At 43.9% G+C, this 21,707-nt stretch overlaps 1 protein-coding gene across 3 annotated transcripts in view; it reads right to left on the bottom strand.

The window, feature by feature from the left end:
* The window catches only part of nalcn (sodium leak channel, non-selective), a 296,823-nt gene that overhangs the window by 198,037 nt on the left and 77,079 nt on the right, over nt 1-21,707 (bottom strand). For all 3 annotated transcript variants that reach the window (XM_060826499.1, XM_060826500.1, XM_060826501.1), the window contains one exon: nt 10,848-10,979. In XM_060826499.1, coding sequence (XP_060682482.1) covers nt 10,848-10,979 — 132 coding nt within the window. The remainder of the gene's footprint in view (nt 1-10,847; nt 10,980-21,707) is intronic.

Here is a 21,707-nt window from a genome sequence, read left to right as displayed (position 1 = left end):
AGTTCAAGGTGAGAGGGGAAACGTTTAAGGGAGAAGCACATGGAAAGTTCTTTATGCAGGAAGTGGTGGGTGCCTGGAGCACATTGCCAGCAGAGGTGGTAGAAGTAGGCACGGTAGCGTCACTTAAGATGTATTTAGACAGATATATGAATGAGCCGGGAGCAGAGGGATACAGATCCTTAGAAAATAGGTGACAGGTTTAGATAGAGGATGTGGATTGATGCAGCCTTGGAGGGCCAGAGGGCCTGTTCCTATGCTTTAATGTTCTTTGCTCTTTGTTTCTTGTAAGTATCTATAACTTCTTCACTTAAACTGGGTGTCATGGACTAGTTGGGCCGAAGGGCCAGTTTCCATGCTGTAAACTTCTGACTCTATGACCTAAACTAAAAGACTTAAAATGATCATAAATGCACTGAGTGTTCATTTGGAACTATCCAAAGTACCATATTGTTTATTTAATGATTAATCAGTCAGCACATTTTCTATTCTGAGCAAACACGTTCACAATCCTCCTGTCAAGACAATAAGATTCAGTATCCTACTGGCAGATTACTGAGGTATTTGCACTTCATACGAATAGTGCAGGAAAACAGCTCATTCCCAAAGCAGTCTAGTTGGAACTCAGCTTGACATCCGAATAGAGATTTGTTTAACTTCAGAGACCAATAAAAAAAGCATCTTTCTTGTCATTTAGGTAACATTGGAGAATTTGAAAACTTGTTTAAGTGGAAGAAGACAGAACATTTGACAGTTGGTGTCTGAGCATGTCAGAAAGATTTTGCTCTTTAAAGAGAATGCCTGCCTTTCCAACATTTGTACACACGTTCAAAAACCTGAAATTGTACTTGTATCACTGAGGAGATGAAAATCAAGCCTTGAAAGAACAGTCCTCAAACATTCCAAGCCAATTTCTTCTTTAAATCAGTATTTTACACTTCTGACCTAAAGTCAAGGAAGTGAAATTCAAATTACAACCAATGTGAACGAACAAGTGCTTCTGCTAGTTTCATCCCCTTGCAAATCCACTTTCAGGTCTTGTTTAAGCATAGGCGTGATGTGCAGGCGCTGGTGTTGGACTGGAGTGGACAAAGTCAGAAGTCAAAAGACAGCAGATTATAGTCCAACAGGTTTATTTGAAATCACAAGCTTTCAGAAGATGACTTCACCTGAGGAAGGAACAGCACTCTGAAAGCTTGTGATTTTGAATAAAACTGTTGGACTATAACCTGGTATCATGTGATTTCTGACTTTATTTAAACATAGGCACATAGCTGTATGTCATTCAGTTCTTTGCGCTTGCTCTGCCATTGAATGAAATCAGGGCTGTTCATCCAACTCAATATCTTGTTCCTGCTTTCTCTCCATATCCTTTGATCTGTTTAGCCCAAAGAACGTATCTTACTCCCTTTTGAAAACTGAAAGTTTTGGCCTCAGCTACTTTCTGTGGAAGTGAATTCCAAAGGCTCACATACTCAAGGCGAAGAAATTTCTTCTCATATCTGTCCAAAATGGCTTACCTGGTATCCTGTTTCCCTTGGATCTAGACTCACCCATCATTAGGAATATCTAGTGCTACAAGAGTTCCATAGGTTCCTGTGAAGTCCCTCTTCATTCTTCTAATCTCCAGTCAATACAGTCCTCACTGATCTAACCTCTCTTCACACACTTCAGTTCTGCCATCCCAGAAATCAGACTGGCAAGCCTTCATTGCACTCCCTCCACAGCCAGAACATCCTTCCTCAGACAAAATGACCAAAACTGCACATAGAACTTCAGCTGTGATCTCACCAAGGCCCTGCATGGTTGCAGCTAGACATCCCTGCTCATGTACAGAGGAACCTTGATTATCTAGCATTCGATTAACAGAATTTCGGATTATCTGAACAAGATGGCAAGGTCCCAATGGTTGGCTAACTATGTTACCCGGCACTCGATTAACTGAACAAAATACTCCCTGCCTGTGTCCTTCCGATAGTCTTCCTCTGTATACCAATCCTCTTGTTATGAAGGCTAACCTACCACTTACCACTTGCCTTCCTCACCTGCATGCTTATTTTCAGTGGATGTTGTATGACAACATCCATGTGTCGCAGCACCTCCCCTTTTCCAAATTTATCATTCAGATAATAATCTGCCTTCCAGCGTTTGCTACCAAAATGGATAACCTCACATTCATCCACTTTATACTTCACCTGCTATGCATTTGACCACTCAACTTTTCCAAATCACAGTGCAACATCTCTGCATCCTGCTCACAGTTGACCCTTCCACCCAACTTTGTGTCATCTCAAAACTTGGAGATACTCCATTTAGTTCCATTATCTAAATCCTTAATATATACTGTGAATAGATGGGGCCCAAACACTGATCCCTGTGGTACAGTACGAGTCACTGGCTGCCACTCAGAAAAAGTCACTTTTATTTCTATTGGTCTGCCAACTCATTCTGTATCCATGTTAGTACACTATCACCAATTCCCATCGGCTTAACCTTCCAAGCTAATCTCTCATGGATTTTATTGAAAGCCTTCTGAAAGTCCAAATAAATCACATCCACTGGCTCCCCCTCATCAATTCTAATCACATCCTTGAAAAATTCCAGTACATTTGTCAAACATGATTTTCCCTATGCAAATCCATGTTGGCCCTGTCTGATCCTATCATTGTTTCCCAAGTGCTCTGTTCTTAACCCTTTTAAAGTAGACCCTGGCATTTTCCCTACTACCAATATCAGGTTAACCAATCTATAATTCCCTGTTTGTTTTCTATCTTTTAAAAAAAATACTTGGGTTACATTCGCTACCCTCTAATCCATTTGAGCTGTTCCAGAGTCTGTAGGATCTTGAAAGGTAACCACCAATGCATCCGTTATTTGTAGATCTACTTCCTTATGTCATAGATTCATAGAGATGTACAGAATGGAAACAGACCCTTCAGTCCAACTGTCCACACCGACCACATATCTCAACCCAATCTAGTCACACCTGCCAGCACCCGGCCCATACCCCGCAAACCCTTCCTATTCATATACCCATCCAAATGCCTTTTAAATGTTGCAATTGTACCAGCCTCTACCAATTCCTCTGGCAGCTCATTCCATACACGTACCACCCTCTGTGTGAAAAGGTTGCCCCTTAGGTCTCTTTCATATCTTTCCCCCTCACCCTAAACCTATGCCCTCTAGTTCTGGATTCCCCGACCCCAGAGAAAAGACTTTGTCTATTTATCCTATCCATGCCCCTCATAATTTTGTAAACCTCTATAAGGTCACCCCTCAGTCTCCGATGCTCCAGGGAAAACAGCCCCAGCCTGTTCAGCCTCTCCCTATAGCTCAGATCCTCCAACCCTGGTGACATCCTTTTTCTGAACCCTTTCAAGTTCCACAACATCTTTCTGGTAGGAAGGAGGCCAGAACTGCACGCAATATTCCAACAGTGGCCTAACCCATGACCTGTACAGCCGCAACATGACCTCTTTACTCCTGTACTCAATATTCTGACCAATAAAGGAAAGCATACCAAACGCCTTCTTCACTATCCTATCTACCTGCGATTCCACTTTCAAGGAGCTATGAACCTGCACTCCAAGGTCTCTTTGTTCAGCAACACTCCCTAGGACCTTACTATTAAGTGTATAAATCCTGCTAAGATTTGCTTTCCCAAAATGCAGCACCTCACATTTACCTGAATTAAACTCCACCTGCCACCTCTCAGCCCATTGGCCCATCTGGTCAAGATCCTGTTGTAATCTGAGTACTCTGGGATTCTGGTGATTTATCTGCATGCAGTCCTATCAATCTCCCCAACACAATTCCTCTGCTAATACTGATTTCCTTCGCTTCTTCCTGTTCACTAAATCATGTGTTACACAACAGGGTGCTATTTGTGCTCTCCTTTGTGAAGATAGACCAAATTTTATTGTTTTGCCTACAACTGCCTTCACTAATCTTTTTCTCTTCATATACTTATGGAAGTCAATTTGCATAATCCCCGCAAGCCTACTCTGATACTGTATTTTCCTGTCTTAAATCAATCACTTTGTCCTCTTTTACTGAACTCTAAACTGCTCCCAATCCTCAGGTCTGCGCCTTTTTTTGACGAATTTGTCCACCCCTTCCTTGGATGCAATGCTATCCCTAAGTTTCCTTGTTAGTCATGGTTAGGCCACCTTTCTTGTTATATTTCTGGGCCAGAAATGAACAATTGTGGTTCCTCCATGCACGTTGACATGTTTGTGATTGCTTATCCACTGCCATCCTGTGGAATGATGTTTCCCAATTGTACTTCATACAATCATAGTTTCTTCTATCTAGATTCAGGTCCCTAATCTGAGATTCAATTTCCCAACACCAGGATATAGTCCACCAGGTTTGTTTGGAAGCACTAACTTTCACAGCGCTGCTCCTTCATCAGGTGATTGTGGAGCAGTTCCATAAGACACAGAATTTATAGCAAAAGATTACAGAGTCATGCAACCAATGCGATACATTGAACAAAGCTAGATTGCTGTTAAGTCTTTCATCTTTTAGAATGGGTTGCAGGTTTTGGTTCATTAATATGTAAATCCCAGAACTACATTTAAGTCACATTCTTGAGATAACAAAGGTTTTAAAAAAAGTGACACCTCCGCTCCAGACAAAGCATTAAAGGTGTGAGATTAGAGTTTGTCTGTATCCCAATCTTGACTCAAACTGGTTCTACTTCCCAAGTGGAATTTATAAAATATTACGTGGATTGACTGCCTGCAGATTGTGCACTTTTTGAGCAAAATACAATGTATCTGCCAATATAATTCCACAAATACAAATTCACCCCATAGACGTGTGTGTGTGTGTGTGTGTGTGTGTGTGTGTGTGTGCATGAGAGAGAGTCTGCATGTGTGTGTGTATGTATGTGTGTGTATGTGTGCATGAGAGAGAGTCTGCATGTGTGTGTGTGCATCTCTGTGCAAGTGCGTGTGAGAGCAAGTGTGTTTGCATGTGTGCATGCTTGGTAAAATGTGTGTGTGTGTGTGATGGAATCTTAACCTGTGAGAGGGTGAATGTGAGTGTGGGAGGTATGTGTGTATATATGAGAGGGAGTGTGTATATGTAAGAGAGAGAGTGTGTGTGTGTGTGTGTGTGTGTGTGTGTGTGTGTGAGAGAGAGAGAGAGAGAGAGAGAGACAGACAGAGAGAGAGAGAAAGAGAGTGTATAGCGTAGAGGGGTCACCTGTAGTGTGAGATGAACCCAAGGTCCTGGTTGAGGCCATCCCCATGGGTACCGAACTTGGCTATCAGCCTCTGCTCGGCCACTCTGCGTTGTTGCATATCCCGAAGTCCACCGAAGCCAAATGTCTCTGACCAGTGAAGTGTTACTGGGAGGGTACATCCCTGTCTGGCGATTGTTGTGTAATGTCCATTCATCCATTGTCGGAGCGTCTGCCTGGTCTCACCAATGTACCATGCCTCAAGGCATCCTTGCCTGCAGTGTATGAGACAGACAACATTGGCCGAGTCACATGAGTACCTGCCACGTACATAGTGGGAGGTGTCCCACATGTAATAGTGGTTCACTCTGACATGTCCTGCAGTGGTTGCCATGACAGGGTTGTACGGTGTTGTGGTCAATGTTGTCCTGAAGGCTGGGTAGTTTGCTGAGAATGATGATCTCTTTAAGGTTTGGCGGTTGTTTAAAGGCAAGAAATAGAGGTGTAGGGAAGAACTTGGTGAGGTGCTCATCCTCATTGATAATATGCTGCAGGTGACGAAGAACATGGTGTAGTTTCTCTGCTCCTTGGAAGTAGTGGACAATGACATGTACCCTATCGAATGCATCCCATGTCTGTCTCCTGAGGAGCTCATTACGGTTTCTAGATATGACACATCGGTACTGGCAATCAATGAGTTGAGCATCGTACCCTGTCCTTATGAGAGCGTCCCTGAGCACCTTCAGGTGTCCATCATGTTCCTTCTCATCTGAACAGATTCTGTTTATGCGTAGAGCTTGTCCATAGGGGATGGCTGTTGTGATACATTTCGGGTGGAAGCTGGAGAAGTTAAGCTTTGTGAGATTATCCGTGTGTTTGCGGTAGAGTGAGATATTAACAAGTTTCATCCTACCATCAGACCTACCATGGACTACTCTTTAGTACCTATCTATTCTTGTCACTCGCATCTCCGTCAAGGATGGGCACCTCAGTACCACACTCTACCGCAAACCCACAGTTAACCTCTCAATGCTACACTTCTCCAGCTTCCTCCCGAAACACCTTAGAACAGCCATCCCCTCCGGACAAGCCCTACGCATACACAAGATTTGTTCAGGTGAGGAGGAACATGACAGACACCTGAAGGTGCTGAAGGATGCACTCATAAGAACAGGATACAATGCACAACTCAGCGATCGCCAGTTCCGACGTGCCACAGCAAGAAACTGTAATGACCTCCTAGGAGACAGACACAGGCTGCAACCGATAGGGTACCCTTCATTGTCCACTACTTCCCAGGAGCAGAGAAACTACGCCATGTTCTTCGCAGCCTGCAACACATTAACGATAAGGATGAGCACCTCGCCAAAACCTTCCCTACACCTCCACTTCTTGCCTTTAAACAACCACCAAACCTTAAACAGACCATTGTTTGCAGCAAACTGCCCAGCCTTCAGGACAACACTAACCACAACATCATATAACCCTGTCATGGCATACACAACAAGACCTGTCAGTGCATCGACATGGATACCACCATTACACGTGGGGACACCACCCACCATGTACACGGCAGGTACTCATGTGACTTGGTCAATGTTGTCTATCTCACACACTGCAGGCAAGGATGCCCTGAGGCATGGTATCTTGGCAAGATCAAGCAGATGCTACGATAATGGATGAATGGACACTGCGTTACAATCACCAGACAGGGTGACCACTTCGGCGGTCCAGACGTTCGGCCTTGGATCTTCAGGTGACGATCCCCCATTGCACTAAACAATCTCTCTCTCTCTCTCACACACACACACACACACACACACACACACACACACACACACACACACACACACACACACACACACACACACACACACACACACACACACATCCTGACACAGACCTTCTCTCATACTCACGCTCTCTCATGCACACATACACACTCACACCCACACACGCACCCTCCCACATTCACACACACACTTTACCAAGCACGCACACATGCAGACACACACTTGTGCATGCACTCACACTCACATGCACACACTCACATACATCGACTCTCTCTCCCTCATGCACACACACATATAAGTCTATGGGGTGAATTTGCATTTGCAGAATTCTCGTTGCAGATACATTCTATTTTGCTCAAAAAGCACACAATCTGCAGGCACAATCTGTAATATTTTATAAATTCCACTTTAGAAATAGAACCAATCTGACTCAAGATTGGGATACAGACAGACTCTAACCTCACACTTTTAATGCATTGTCTAAGCTGAGATGTCCCCTTTTTTAAAAACCATGTTATCTCAAGAATGTTTGGGGATTTACATATTAATGAACAAAACGTGCAACAGATTCTGAAAGATGAAAGACGTAACAACAGTCTAGGGTTGTTCAATATATCATTTCAGTTGCATGACACTGTAATCTTTTGCTATAAATTCGGTGTCTTATGGTCCTGCTCCACAACTACCTGATGAAGGAGCAGCGCTCCGAAAGCTAGTGCCTCCAAATAAACATGGTGGACTATAACCTGCTGCTGTGTGATTTTTAGCTTTGTCCACCCCAGTCCAAACCCGGCTCCTCCATATGAGAATCAATTACATCACTCTCCATCTTAGTGGAGGAATTCTATCCCCTTTCTGGTCACTCTTCTCCAAATGGGCTTCATACAGCTGGACTGCCAATCATTCTTCTCTAATTGCGCAATACCCAGTCTAAGATGGCTTGTTCTCCATTTGGTTTCTCAACATGTCGTTGCTGCCGCAACATTAACCGCCTCAACCTGTCCACCCCTCTTACCCACTCCAACCTCTCACCCTCGCAACGTGCAGCCCTCCACTCCCCCCAACCTCGCTATCAAACCGGCAGTCAAGGGAGGCACGGTGGTAGTTTGGCGCACCGATCTTTCCACCGCTGAGGTTAAACGCCAGCTCGCGGACACCTCCTCCTACTGCCCCCTTGACTCCACCTCCCACCACCAAACCATCATCTCCCAGACCATCCGTAACCTCATCAACTCAGGGGATCTCCCATCCACCGCCTCCAACCTCATCGTCCCACAACCCCACACCACCCGTTTCTACCTCCTGCCCAAAATCCACAAACCTGACTGCCCCGGCCGACCCATTGTCTCAGCCTGCTCCTGCCCCACCGAACTCATCTCTGCATACCTCGACACAGTCCTGTACCCCTTATTCCAAGAACTCCCCACCTATGTTCGGGACACCACCCATGCCCTCCACCTCCTCAATGATTTTCACTTCCCTGGCCCCCAACGCCTTATCTTCACCATGGACATCCAGTCCCTATACATCTCCATCCCCCATCACGAAGGCCTCAAAGCCCTCCGTTTCTTCCTTTCCCGCCGACCCAACCAGTACCCTTCCACTGACACCCTCCTTCGACTGTCTAAACTGGTCCTCACTCTGAACAACTTCTCTTTCCAATCCTCCCACTTCCTCCAAACCAAAGGAGTAGCCATGGGCCCCGCATGGGCCCCAGCTATGCCTGCCTCTTCGTCAGATATGTGGAACAGTCCATCTTCCGCAACTACACTGGCCCCACCCTCCACCTTTTCCTCCGCTACATCGATAACTGTATCGGCGCTACCTCATGCTCCCACGGGGAGGTTGAACAGTTCATCCACTTTACTAACACCTTCCACCCCGACCTCAAATGTACCTGGACCGTCTCAGACTCCTCCCTCCCCTTCCTAGACCTCTCCATTTCTATCTCGGGCGACCGACTCAACACGGACATTTACTATAAACCGACCGACTCCCACAGCTACCTAGATTATACCTCCTCCTATCCTGCCCCCTGTAAAAATGCCATCCCATATTCCCAATTCCTTCGCCTCCGCCGCATCTGCTCCCAGGAGGACCAATTCCAATACCGAACAACCCAGATGGCTTCCTTCTTCAAAGACCGCAATTTCCCCCCAGACGTGGTTGACGATGCTCCCCACCACATCTCGTCCACTTCCCGCTCCTCCGCCCTTGAACCCCGCCCCTCCAATTGCCACCAGGACAGAATCCCACTGGTCCTCACCTACCACCCCACCAACCTCCAGATACATTGTATCATTCTTCGTCATTTCCGCCACTTCCAAACAGATCCCACCACCAAGTACATGTTTCCTTCTCCTTCCCTATCAGCGTTTTGAAAAGACCACTCCCTCTGCGACTCCCTCGTCAGGTCCACACCTCCCACCAACCCAACCTCCACTTCCGACACCTTCCCCTGCAACCACAAGAAATGCAAAACTTGCGCCCAAACTTCCCCCTCACTTCCCTCCAAGGCCCCAAGGGATCCTTCCATATCCGTCACAAATTCACCTGCACCTCCACACACATCATTTACTGCATCCCCTGCATCCGATGTGGCCTCCTCTACATTGGGGAGACAAGTCACCTACTTGCGGAACGTTTCAGAGAACACCTCTGGGACACCCGCACCAACCAACCCAACTACCCCGTGGCTCAACACTTTAACTCCCCCTCCCACTCCGCCAAGGACATGCAGGTTCTTGGCCTCCTCCATCGCCAGACCATGGCAACACGACGCATGGAGGAAGAGGGCCTCATCTTCCGCCTAGGAACCCTCCAACCACAAGCGATGAATGCAGATTTCTTCGGCTTCCTCATTTCCCCTCCCCCCACCTTATCTTAGTCCCAACCCTCGGACTCAGCACCGCCTTCTTGACCTGCAATCTTCTTCTTGACCTCTCCGCCCCCACCCCCTCTCTGGCCTATCACCCTCACCTTAACCTCCTTCTACCTATCGCATTCCCAATGCCCCTCCCCCAAGTCCCTCCTCCCTACCTTTTATCTTAGCCTGCTTGCACACCCTCCTCATTCCTGAAGAAGGGCTTATGCCCAAAATATCGAATCTCCTGCTCCTTGGATGCTGCCTGACCTGCTGCGCTTTTCCAGCAACACATTTTTCAGCTCCGATCTCCAGCATCTGCAGTCCTCACTTTCTCCTAGTTGCAGAAAATGATCCTGTATCACACTCCAGGAATTCCTCATCCTCCATGTTATTGTTACTAATTTGAATTCCCAATCTGTATGCAGATGAAAATTGCCCATAACTACAGCTATATCTTCCTTGATCATCATTACCACATTGCTGCATGTAGCATCTTGTGTGTGGCTACCACATTTCTTACAGTATAACTGTGACTACACTTTAAAAGCACCAAATTGTCTCTCAAACAATTTGGAACACCCTTAGGTTATGAAAGATGCTATAGAGGTATGAGCACTTTCTTTGCTTTTATAAACACTAACATAGATCAATTGGATCAAACGACTTGTATATTCTGTGCAACATCAAATTCAATGTAAAATATATTTATGCCTAGGAACTGCTGCATAACTAATGGTGCCTGTGAAGGAAGAACTCAAACTAGTGACCACATACATTCAAGTCTCCTGCCTGCTCATTACCTCTTGGCATTTCTAATCAGAGAGTACATCCAGGCTAGCAATCTGACAGTTTTGACACTTCATCAAACTGGCTGCAGACAGTCAGCTCAAGTTTCTCAGGAATGCATAAGGGACTAGAGAATGGCATGTGATTTAACACTTTTGGATGAGAGAGTGAATCAGATTTTTCTCTCTGGAAATCACTGACAGTTTCTTGTACCCACCTCTGCCAGATAAAACAGATCATACTGACTCCTGGAATTCTCTCCCTTGTAGTAATTGCTGGCAGCCACAGTGACATCAACAGCAACCATACTCAGAACGAACATGTGGAAAATGGAAGATTGCATCATTTTCTATGGAGAAAGACAAACATTACGTTTTTAAGCATTATTGATGGTGATTTATCAAGTTAAGAACATTCATAGCACATACAGGTTTTAAATTCTAGACCATGAGCTACAATATATCCAAAAGCATTTGTTTAAAAGAATCATACTTCTTCCTTTGCTTTATTATTAGAGGTACAGAGCACAAAACCAATGAGATATGTTTACTTAGATTACTTGCAGTGTGGAAACAGGCCCTTCGACCCAACTAGTTCACAGTGGCCCTCCGAAGAACAACCCACCCAGACCCATTCTCCTACACCTAACACTATGGGAAATTTAGCATGGCCAATTCACCTAACCTGCACATTTTTGGACTGTTAAAGGAAACCGGAGCACCCGGAGAACACCCACGCAGACACGGGGAGAATGTGCAAACTCCCCACAGACAGTTGCCTGAGGCGGGAATTGAACCCGGGTCTCTGGCGTTGTGTGCCATCGTGCCGCCCATTAATGTTAAACCTTTATAAGTCTATGAATAGGCATCAACTGGGTTCTGGGCTCTAAGTTTTAAGGGAGGCACTTGAGAGGCTGTGAGCAGAATTACCAACATTTTGAACTGCTGTTGTAATGTAGGAAGCAAGGCAGACAATCTGAGATCAAATTGAGGTATTCCAGATAATAAAAGGTGTGGATAAAATAGCAGATGCTTCTTCTTGTGCGACATTCTAGGATGAGAGGACATAGTCTTAGGATAAAGGGTAGCAAATTTAAGGCAGAGTTGAGGAGAAACTACTTCTCCCGAATGGTTGTGAATCTGTGGAATTCGCTACCCTGAAGTGCGGTGGATGCTGAGGCAGTGAGTAAATTTAAGGAGGAGTTAGACAGATATTTAGTTGATGATGGATTCAAGGGTGATGTGGAGAAGGCAGGAAAATGAGGATGAGGAGCATATCAGCCATGAACAAATGGCAGAGCGGACTCATAGAATCCCTTTAGCGCCGAAACAGGCCCGTCAGCACAACACGTTCACACTGACCCTCTGAACAGTAACCCACCCCAGACACATTCCCCAACCCTACTACTCTACATTTACCCTGATTATTGCACCTAACCTACACATCACTGAACACTATGGACAATTTAGCATGGCCAATTCACCTAACCTGGACATCTTTGAATTGTGGGAGGAAACCCACACAGACACAGGGAGAATGTGCAAACTTCACACAGACAGTCGTCTGAGGTGGGAATTGAACCCGGCTCCCTGGTGCTGTGAGGCAGCAGTGCTCACCACTGAGTCACCTAATTCTGCCCCTATGTCTTATGAACTTATGAATTTGCAGGCAGGAAGATCCCACAAACAGTAAACGAGATAAGAACAGTTATTTAATGCTTTTGTTCCTAATGTGGGTTGAAGGATGAATTAATTGACGGACACCGGGATTGAGTTTCAAAGAAGCACCTTCCTCAGAAGGAATGATGGCACCACAATGACCAACACTTGGTAAGGCCCAGCCTCAACAATAATGCACTCAGCAGGAGGCCATTCCACCCTTGGGAACAGACTGCCCAACTATGATAGGTCCTAGTGTACACCAATCCTCAGAGCAGTACAATGGATCCAAGAGGATCCGGTACATTCTGAGGTGGGAAGGGACCGGGGAGACTAAGGAGGGGGGTGGAACTGGTCAAGTGAGTTTTGAAGAATCAGGGGGAGTGGTAAAGTCTTAAGAGAAAGCACCCACGTGCAGTACCACCCTCCAAAATAAGCAACCTCCCACCTTTTGCACAGAATTGTTTTAAGTCACTCACCCATCCACCACCCATTTAATGATGCGGGCATCACATTGTTTGGGTCAACTGGCTTGTTAATAGACTTAATTGCCTGAGAATTATCTCTTTGGAAAGAAAGACAGCAGGCAGTCAGGCAGGTTGCTGATTGCAGTGTCTGTCTGCCCCCAGTCAAGAGGGACAGTGTGGGCACCAAGACAGTGGGGGCAAACTCCTGACATACTCCATGTCTCAAACCCACATCTCGCTGCCAAATATACATCAGGAAGGGAACCATAAAATTCAGTCCATGACACATAAATACACTTGGCCTTCATTCTCCATTCATCACCCGACATAAAACTGGCAATGCAGATTGGTCTCGGGTAAATTATTTCCAATGCTAGTCAAGATGTGTGCAGAGTTGGTGATGTATTTTTAATTAATGCCTTGCTGATTTGCCTAATGGATAAGATGGGACCATTACGCAAATTCAATTACTCCCTCAAACAGAAATATTGCAAGCTCACCTCATGGACCCCCTGGGATATTAACCACGTACAAGTTTCACATTTTTAATTGACATCAGTGCTAAGGACCATTAAAGTCAGTTTTACAGCCAATTTAAAAAAAAATCATAGGGTACATTTTCACCTTCAGCATATCAGATGGTAATGTGGCAAAGCAGATTGCTTACCTGATACAAAAACAGCCTAATTTTCGTACTCATTGCCCAGACTTTAATTAAGAGGATTTTTTATAAAGAAAGTTCAAGATAGTTCTGACAATACGCAAGCTAAGTGGAAAAAAGTATATTAAATGTCCATCTTATTTATTTCCTGTTGCCAAAGATACACATGTCTCACATTTGGTGACAAGTGTAGCAGATGTACTGTCCAACATGTACAGTGATGATAGCGATGTTTCTGTTCCCAGAGCTGAGCGTTGATACAAGAGGAATTCTGAAAGGGAGAGATGGGGCAGTGAACTGTTTTCAAACTCAGGGTGAGGTGGTCACATTTCTGCAAATTCCCACCTTGATCAAAAATCCAGCACTTTATCAGCGAATTTCATATTTCAAATGGAATTAGATTTCTACACCTTCAAAAGATCTCCTTCCCTACATTAGTGAATCAATTATTTTTTGCAACAATCGATATTAGCTTCATAGTCATCATTACTGAGACTCGCTTTAGATTCCATTTTTTTTCAATATTTAATTTAAATTCCAACAGAGGCTGCAGTGGGATTTAAATCCATGTCTCCGAAGCATTACACTTTGCCTCTAGATTAATGTCCACTGACATTACCAATGGGCTACTATCTCCCTCTCCATAAAGAAATAAAACTTGTAGAGCTACAGAGAGTAGGGACAAGAGATTAATCAGATAGCTCCTTCATAATGCCAGCAGAGACAAAATGGGCCAAATGGCCTCTTTTGATATCATTCTCGGAAGTCAGTAAAATGCCCAGATCACTAGGATTTAAATCAAACCTTCACATCAAAATCTGGCACATCAGGAACAGTAAAACAAAATGCATCAGCCATGCCTAAAGCTTTCTTCCTGTCTTCATCAACATGCCTCAAGTCATTTCAAAGAGATGAAGTTTTACTAGAGAGATGCTTTACTTTGAACTAAACTAGTTTGAATGAAAATTTGGAGTTGCTTTTTTAATGAGCTGCCGTTCATTGTGAATTCAAGTGCATTGATTGAATCATGGCTCAGTGCTTCGCTTGAAGATGAATGCTTGAAGACAGAGTAAACGTTAACAACTTATTTAACATGATCCATTGTGGCAAAATATGCTTTAATACATTTTCTTGTCTGTGCAGAAACAGTAGCAACATATTTAGAACGAGTCCCAGGGCACAAAATCCAAGTAAACACTCTCAGTGCAACACCCACTCAATACTGCACTGTCAGATGTGCCATCTTTTAGATCAGATGTTAAAGTGAGATCTCTCTGTTTCTCAACTGACTAAAAGATTCCATGTCACCATTTTAAAGGGGAGTTGGGGATTTCGCTTTGGTGTTGTGGCCAATATTTATCAAACAACCAACATAATCGATATAAAAGAAATTAACTGGCAATTATGAGCTTGCTGTTTTATGGGAACTTGCTGCGCCCACATTTCCTCCACCTGATTTCTACCTACTGCCTGGTCTTATGACGATAAAATACAGACTGTTAAATCTCAAAATCTCATTGGCTAAACATAAAAGCCGTGGACTTGGGGACTGAGAGATAACTAGTTAGAAAAGAGCTGGGACACTTTAAAATGACTGCCAAACTCACCTGACATGAAAGTAACAAAACTCTCAGAAATATACATGGGAATGTCTAATAGCTGGGACTGATGACTGCATCTGAGGCTGGCTATCCAATGGGTAATTATCTGGACATTAAAATTCATCATCTGGAATGAATGGAACACAACAAGACTTCCAATAGCCTCTGCATGGAGATGAGACGAGACTGCTCAATTACAGGCATTGCTGGAATAAAGGCTTACATCTGAAACTCATTACACAAAATATTGTTTGACTACTAATTCAGAGATCCATGCTAATGTTATGGGGACATGGGTTCAAAACCCACCATAGTAGGCAGTGAAATTCAAATTCCGTTGCGCGTTGTCCCTACCCCTGGGCCAGGGGCTTGAGTTCAAGTCCCACCTGCTCCAGAGGCGAGTAATAACATCTCTGAACAGGTTGATTAGACAAAAAAAGCTTAAAAAAAAATCCACATCCGTATCAGAGGGTAGCAGGGGAGCTCTGAGATGGGACTATTAAAACTCTGTAAAACAAATGGATTCTTCCCAATGTGGGCCAACTGCCATGCTTTCACCTATCGAAACCCACCAAGGACTCAGGAATGCATTCACAAAAACAAAACACTGTACATTGGCACAACCACCATCACGCACTGACCCCACAAAGAGTCCCTTGAAAATACACACCACAACCAGCTTGTTAAGGGAAGTTCTGAGATCATTTTGGCAGAGAAATGACCAGAATTGGGTGGGACAGGGGCTCAGTGATTAGCACTGCCGCCTCCCAGAGCCAAGGACTTGGGTTCGATCTTAGCTGACTTGTCTGTGTGGCTGATTGTTGATTCTTGGCTGACTGTGTGGAGGTTTGCGCATTCTCCCCGTGTCTGTGAGGGTTTCCTCCGGGTGCTCCGGTTTCCCCCCATAATCCAAAATTGTGCAAGTTAGGTAGATTGGCCATGCTAAATTTCCCATTGTGTGCGGGTTGGGTGGATTGGATGTGGGAAACGCAGGGTTGCAGGGATTAGGTATGGGGGTGGGTCTGGGTGGGATGCTCTTTGGAGGGTCAGTGTGGATTTGATGGGCTGAATGGCCTGCTTTCATACCGAAGGGATTCTATGATAGAATCTGCTGTCTCAATTTTCTCAACCAGTACTGCTATCACTAATTTTAATGAGATGGCAGGTAACAGGTTTTGTCTTTGGAATGGGAAATCTATCAGAATGAGTGAGAGAGTGACCACTGTTAGTGTAAGAAACATGCAAAAAGAAAGAAAAAGAAAACATAGCACAAATAGAGAGCAGACAACAGACAGACACATTCACATACACACACACACAGGAGGTAGGACAGAGTTACTAATAAATGCAAAGGCATGTAAAGCAAGCACACATATAGAGAGTCAGAGCAACTATCACAGATACACATGAAGGGATAGGAAAAGTAGGAAAGCAGGAAGATGGCGAAGGGGTCACTGAAAGAGCAAATCTAAAAGCACAAAAAGACAGATCGAATGGAATAGTACTCAGTGACACTTATTCAATCCCAGGTATTAAATACAAGTTAATACTGGGAAAATCCAAAGTGTACATTTTTTAGTTAAGAAGTGAATAGGCTGAGGCTGTTTTCCCTGAAGCGTCGGAGGCTGAGGGGTGACCTTATAGAGGTTTATAAAATCAAGAGGGGCATGGATAGACTAAATAGGCAAGGTATTTTCTCTGCGGTGTGAGAGGGGAAAGATTTAAAAGGGACCTAAGGGCAACTGTTTCATGCTGAGAGGGTTGTGTGTATGGAATGCGCTGTCAGAGGAAGTGGTGGAGGCTGGTATAATTGCAACATCTAAAAGGCATCCGGATGGGTATTTGAATAGGAAGGGTTTAGAGGGATAAGGGCTAGGTGCTGGTAAATGGGACTAGGTTAGGTTAGGATAGCTGGTCGGCATGGACAAGTTAGACCGAAGGGTCTATTTTCGTGCTGTACATCGCTATGACTCTCGAAAATAAGCTGGTATCTGGTTCCCACAAAAACTGCTGCAAACAAAATCATCAAGGAACTGAGAAATGTCAATAATTAAACATTCACTATGAATGACTGCATTTAAGGAGCAGCCAAACAACATTGCTCAAACCTTACACCCCAAAGACAACCAAAGGACGCTGAACCATATTTGTTTTTACTGTCCTCTGTATTGGACACCATTTACCTTTAGTTTCACACCGACATAAATGTGTGTGCACCTAAGTGACTGCATGATTGCTGCATGCTTGATGTTGCATTTTTCAGATTTCCCCCAAGCCTAATCTTTTAATAAATTTTCTATATACTTTTGGCTCAAGGAAACCTTGCAGATTGGCTCCTTATGCCTCACAGCAAAAAAAGAGATGTTTTGTTGGAGAGAGGTAACCACTTGTGTCCTTGTGACCAACCGAGGAATTTGAACACAATGGGACAATGCCATATGAAGAATCTTCATCTCGTTGCTGAGCCAACAACAGAAAGAGGTCACTGGCTTTAACCACCTCTGACAATGGTGGACAGTACTCAATCAAACTGCACAGGCTATAAACTATGCAACCGACTGCTCGTTGGATTGGTCATGCTAAATTGCCCGTAGTACGCAGGGATGTGCAGGTTAGCCTTGGGAAATGCAGGATTACGGGATTAGGAGTGGGTGGTGTCTGAGTAGGATGCGCTTCAGAGGGTTGGTGTGGATTTGAGGGGCTGAATGGCCTGCTTTCATTCTGTATGGCTTCTATGATTCTGCCCCCAGTGTGCAAGGTGAGGAACAACCTAAAGTGAGATTATGGCCATCATTTCTAAACTGTGGAACACATCACGACACTTAGTCGATGAAGAGCTGCCAGAGGAGACTACTCAAGAGACCATCAATGGCAGCTGGTCTAGACATCCTAATATAATACTTTATCCATCATCCAAAAAATATAGGACAACTCAACACAGAGAATAGTTTTTGTACCCACTGACTCAAGTCTCAATTAATCACTCTTTTGGCTTTTAGAGTGATAACTTTCAAAAGATTTCTGTTTCTCTAATGGCTACTTAACATTTGGTAATAAAAAGTAATTGACAGACAAATATAATTTATGAAAAAGCGCCAAACTTTTTATTTTTGCAATCAATGAGCTGAGATATCCTGTACCACAACCACTGCATCAGCATTTTAATGTTCCTGTTCTATGAGTGATTGACTTTTATTTATTATTGAAGAATAGACTTTAATATTGATGAGTTAATCGTTACTGTGTTGGGGTGTTTGCACAGAAAAAAAAAGTCATTCTGTTTCATTTACATTGTCAATGAACAAGCTTGAAGAAATGTAGGGTTCAAAACTTGAACTGTGATTGTAAACCATATTACAGTTCCAGAGAGTCAACAGTGGCAAACTACTGTTACTCACTTTAATAAACACAATACTACTGAGGGACCCGCTGAATATAGAATCACTAATGGTCATGAGTAAGCAATAGCATCAACACTTGTTCTTTGAGTGAGAAAGACTATTCTGTTTGTTAGGAATAAGGAGGCCATTTTTTTCTTCTGGTTCTGATCTGGAATGTACTACCTGAGGAGTGGTGGTGTTGGTAGCAGGGAAATAGAGAGTGTGGGGGGATGATGATGAGATTTAAAAGGAACTTTCAAAATCACACAACATCTGGTTAGCCCAACAGGTTTATTTGAAAGCACCAGCTTTCAGAGCACCACTCCTTCATCTGGTGGCTCATAAAGGAATCGGTTTAAATAATTGAACATTCCATGCCCTCTGACCTTCAATGGCATTACCTTCACTCAATCTCGCACTCTCATCATCCTGGAGTTTACCATTGACCAGAAATTGAACTGGACATATCCACAATATTTATCTGGCTGAAAAGCGGGTCAAAGGCTCGGAATCCTGCAGGAATAACTCATCTCCTGACTCTCCAAAGCCCATCCACCATCAACGAGGTACAGTTGTTGAAAGAATATTTCCCACTTGTTTAGATGGATGCAGCTCCAACAGTACTGGGGAAGCTAGACACCAGTCAGGGCAATGCATTGAACATAGCTGGAACTATGTCCTCAAACATTCACTCCCCTACCACCAACACTCAGTAGAAGCACTGTTGTAATTCCCAAGGGTCCTTAGACAGCAGCTTCCAAACCTATAACCACTTCCAACTAAAAGAGCAAGGGTGGCATATAAGTGGAAACACCACTACCTGCAAGTTCCCCTTCAAGTCGCTCACCATCTTAAATCAGAACTATATCATTGACCCCTCAGTCTCACTGGGTCAGAATCCCGAATTACCTCCCCAAAGAGACCGCAGCAGTTCTCCAAGGCAGTTCACTCCCACCTCGTCCGGCAGAACTACTGGCAGGCGATAGACTCATGCCCAGCCAGTGACATCCACATCCCGTAAATGAATTTTAAAAATAAAGAGAATGACTCTACAGTTCTGCAAAGCTTCACTGCTTTTCTCAGTGATGGGCTCCTATCAAACCAAGGCAGCCTGGACAGGAGTAGCTCTGAGGTCAGCACCCATAGGCCCAAAGGACAACCTGGAACCAGGGTAGGGAACGCTCACCTGAGGACCTTGCATAGATATAAGGCACCAGCAGGTCGCTGCTGAGGTGACACTGGTAGGGTGAGAACAATTATTTCTTTGCTTTCCCTGCTGTGAGGACAAGATCACCCATAAGAGGAGGGAGTGCCCCCAGATCTTCACATTCTCACTCTATGGAGGTGGTGGCTGAAGTGTTGGGAGGGAAGATAATGACCGGGACTGCCTTGGGGAGTGGGGGGTGGGGGAGCAGATAGGCCTCAAAGGGGAAGCCTGTGAGGAAGCCTGTAGTATCAGACCTACTGACAGAGTGAGAAAGGGGTGTGTGCACTCTATCACATAAATCATCAGGTAACTCTTTCTTCAAAGAAGAGCATAGGAATTCTTTCTTGAGCCCTGGCCCATGTATGTATACTTCAATTAACATCACAAACAGTTTATTTGATTGCCATTATATCTTTGTCTGAGAGAGTTTGCTGTGTGTAACAGGCTGCAGTACTTCTTGCTTTGCATGTACGTAGTGTGATGCAACTTCAAAAAATGTCTTTAATTGGAATACCCTTAAGTCACAAAAGGTGCTATAGAAATACAAGTACCTCTCTTATTTTTTTTATGGGGGAGTTGTCATCAAGTCATTTGAACAACACCAAGCATGTTGCTCTGTTGATTGTTTTTTTTCCTGACTATAATTTCTAAACTCAATTGTTTTTGTTCAGGTTTTAGATATGGTCATGCCATTTTCAGATCTTTGTATGGTATAATTGAAAATGATTAACTCTCACGCTTTCGGCCTTTTTCAATAGCCTGGAACACCGAACACCAGCTTCATGTAACATTTCTTTCATATTCTTATCTTACCCATTTATATTGTGAGAGAAAGTGCATTATATGTTATATTTTGGGATTTCGATTGGAAAATAGAGTCAGATTGATGTGGGTGTGATCTGTGAAGATTACTGTTTTTAAACTGGTCAGAAAGTCATTTGGAGCAGTGAACTCCAAGAAAACAAGTGATTGTAGTCAGGTGACTGGGAGACTCCCCTGGAGTGTTAATAGATGGAATGTGCATGTCACTGAATTTACAACAGGTTAGAAAACCATTTGTTTAGTTTTTAATTCAGAACAGAATGTTTAAGGTCTCAGTTCTGATGCACCAGTGGAGTTCAGATCAGAATGGAGGAAAGTTTCTCAAACGAGAACCAAGTTTTAGTTTAGGGCAAACAGTCACTATGATTAAAGTGGTTTAGTTTTTGTGGAAAACAGGATAGTTTTGATATAATTAGAAATTGTCTAAAGAAAAGGAATGATGAGGAGGTGCCAGTGTTGGACTGCAGTGGAGGAGGTGGGGGACAAAGTTAAAAATCAGACAACATCAGCTTATTACATTACATTACCTACAGTGTGGAAACAGGTCATTTGGCCCAACATGTCTATACTGACCCTCTGAAGAATAACCCACCTAGAAACAATCCCCTAATATTTACCCCTGACTAATGTACCTCACACTATGTGTGTGTAGATTAGAACAGTTTTGTCAGTTTAGACTTAATGGGCCAAATGATGACTTCAGTACTATCTGATTTTCTGACAACTGATGCCTGGTACTGGTCTAGTAAATCTCCCTATTCCAGTATGAACAACCAGCTCACTGTTTAATGTGAGAATGATATCTATTAGGTAAGATTCCTGATGAAGGGCTTTTGCCCGAAACGTCGATTTTACTGCTCCTTGGATGCTGCCTGAACTGTTGTGCTTTTCCAGCACCACTCTAATCGAGAATGATATTTACCCCAGTCTCTGAAATCCAAAGATGACTGAGAGGTTATAACCAGTCATCTTTGGTTATAACCATACAGGCTGAACAGACTGGAAACGAGAAGATTGAGGGGGATGACCCAATAGAGATTTTTAAAATTACAGAAGGGATAACAGGCTTTAGATGGAGAAAATGGTGCTTTCATTTGTGAGGGAGACCAGAAATGGAACACACTGCTGAGTATAGAGGAAGAAGGTTCAATTGAGGCAATCAAGAGGGTAATAGATGATCATTTGAAGGGAAAAATGCCACAGCAGAAAGGCAGGAGAATGACACAAAATCATAATCCTCATTCAGATAGCCAGTGCAAAAACAATTGGCCGAATAGATTC

Source organism: Hemiscyllium ocellatum, chromosome 6 (assembly GCF_020745735.1).
Source record: "Hemiscyllium ocellatum isolate sHemOce1 chromosome 6, sHemOce1.pat.X.cur, whole genome shotgun sequence".
Taxonomy (NCBI): Eukaryota; Metazoa; Chordata; class Chondrichthyes; order Orectolobiformes; family Hemiscylliidae; genus Hemiscyllium; species Hemiscyllium ocellatum.
The sequence above is the reverse complement of the archived record's forward strand: the minus strand, read 5'-3'. Positions and strand labels throughout refer to the sequence as shown.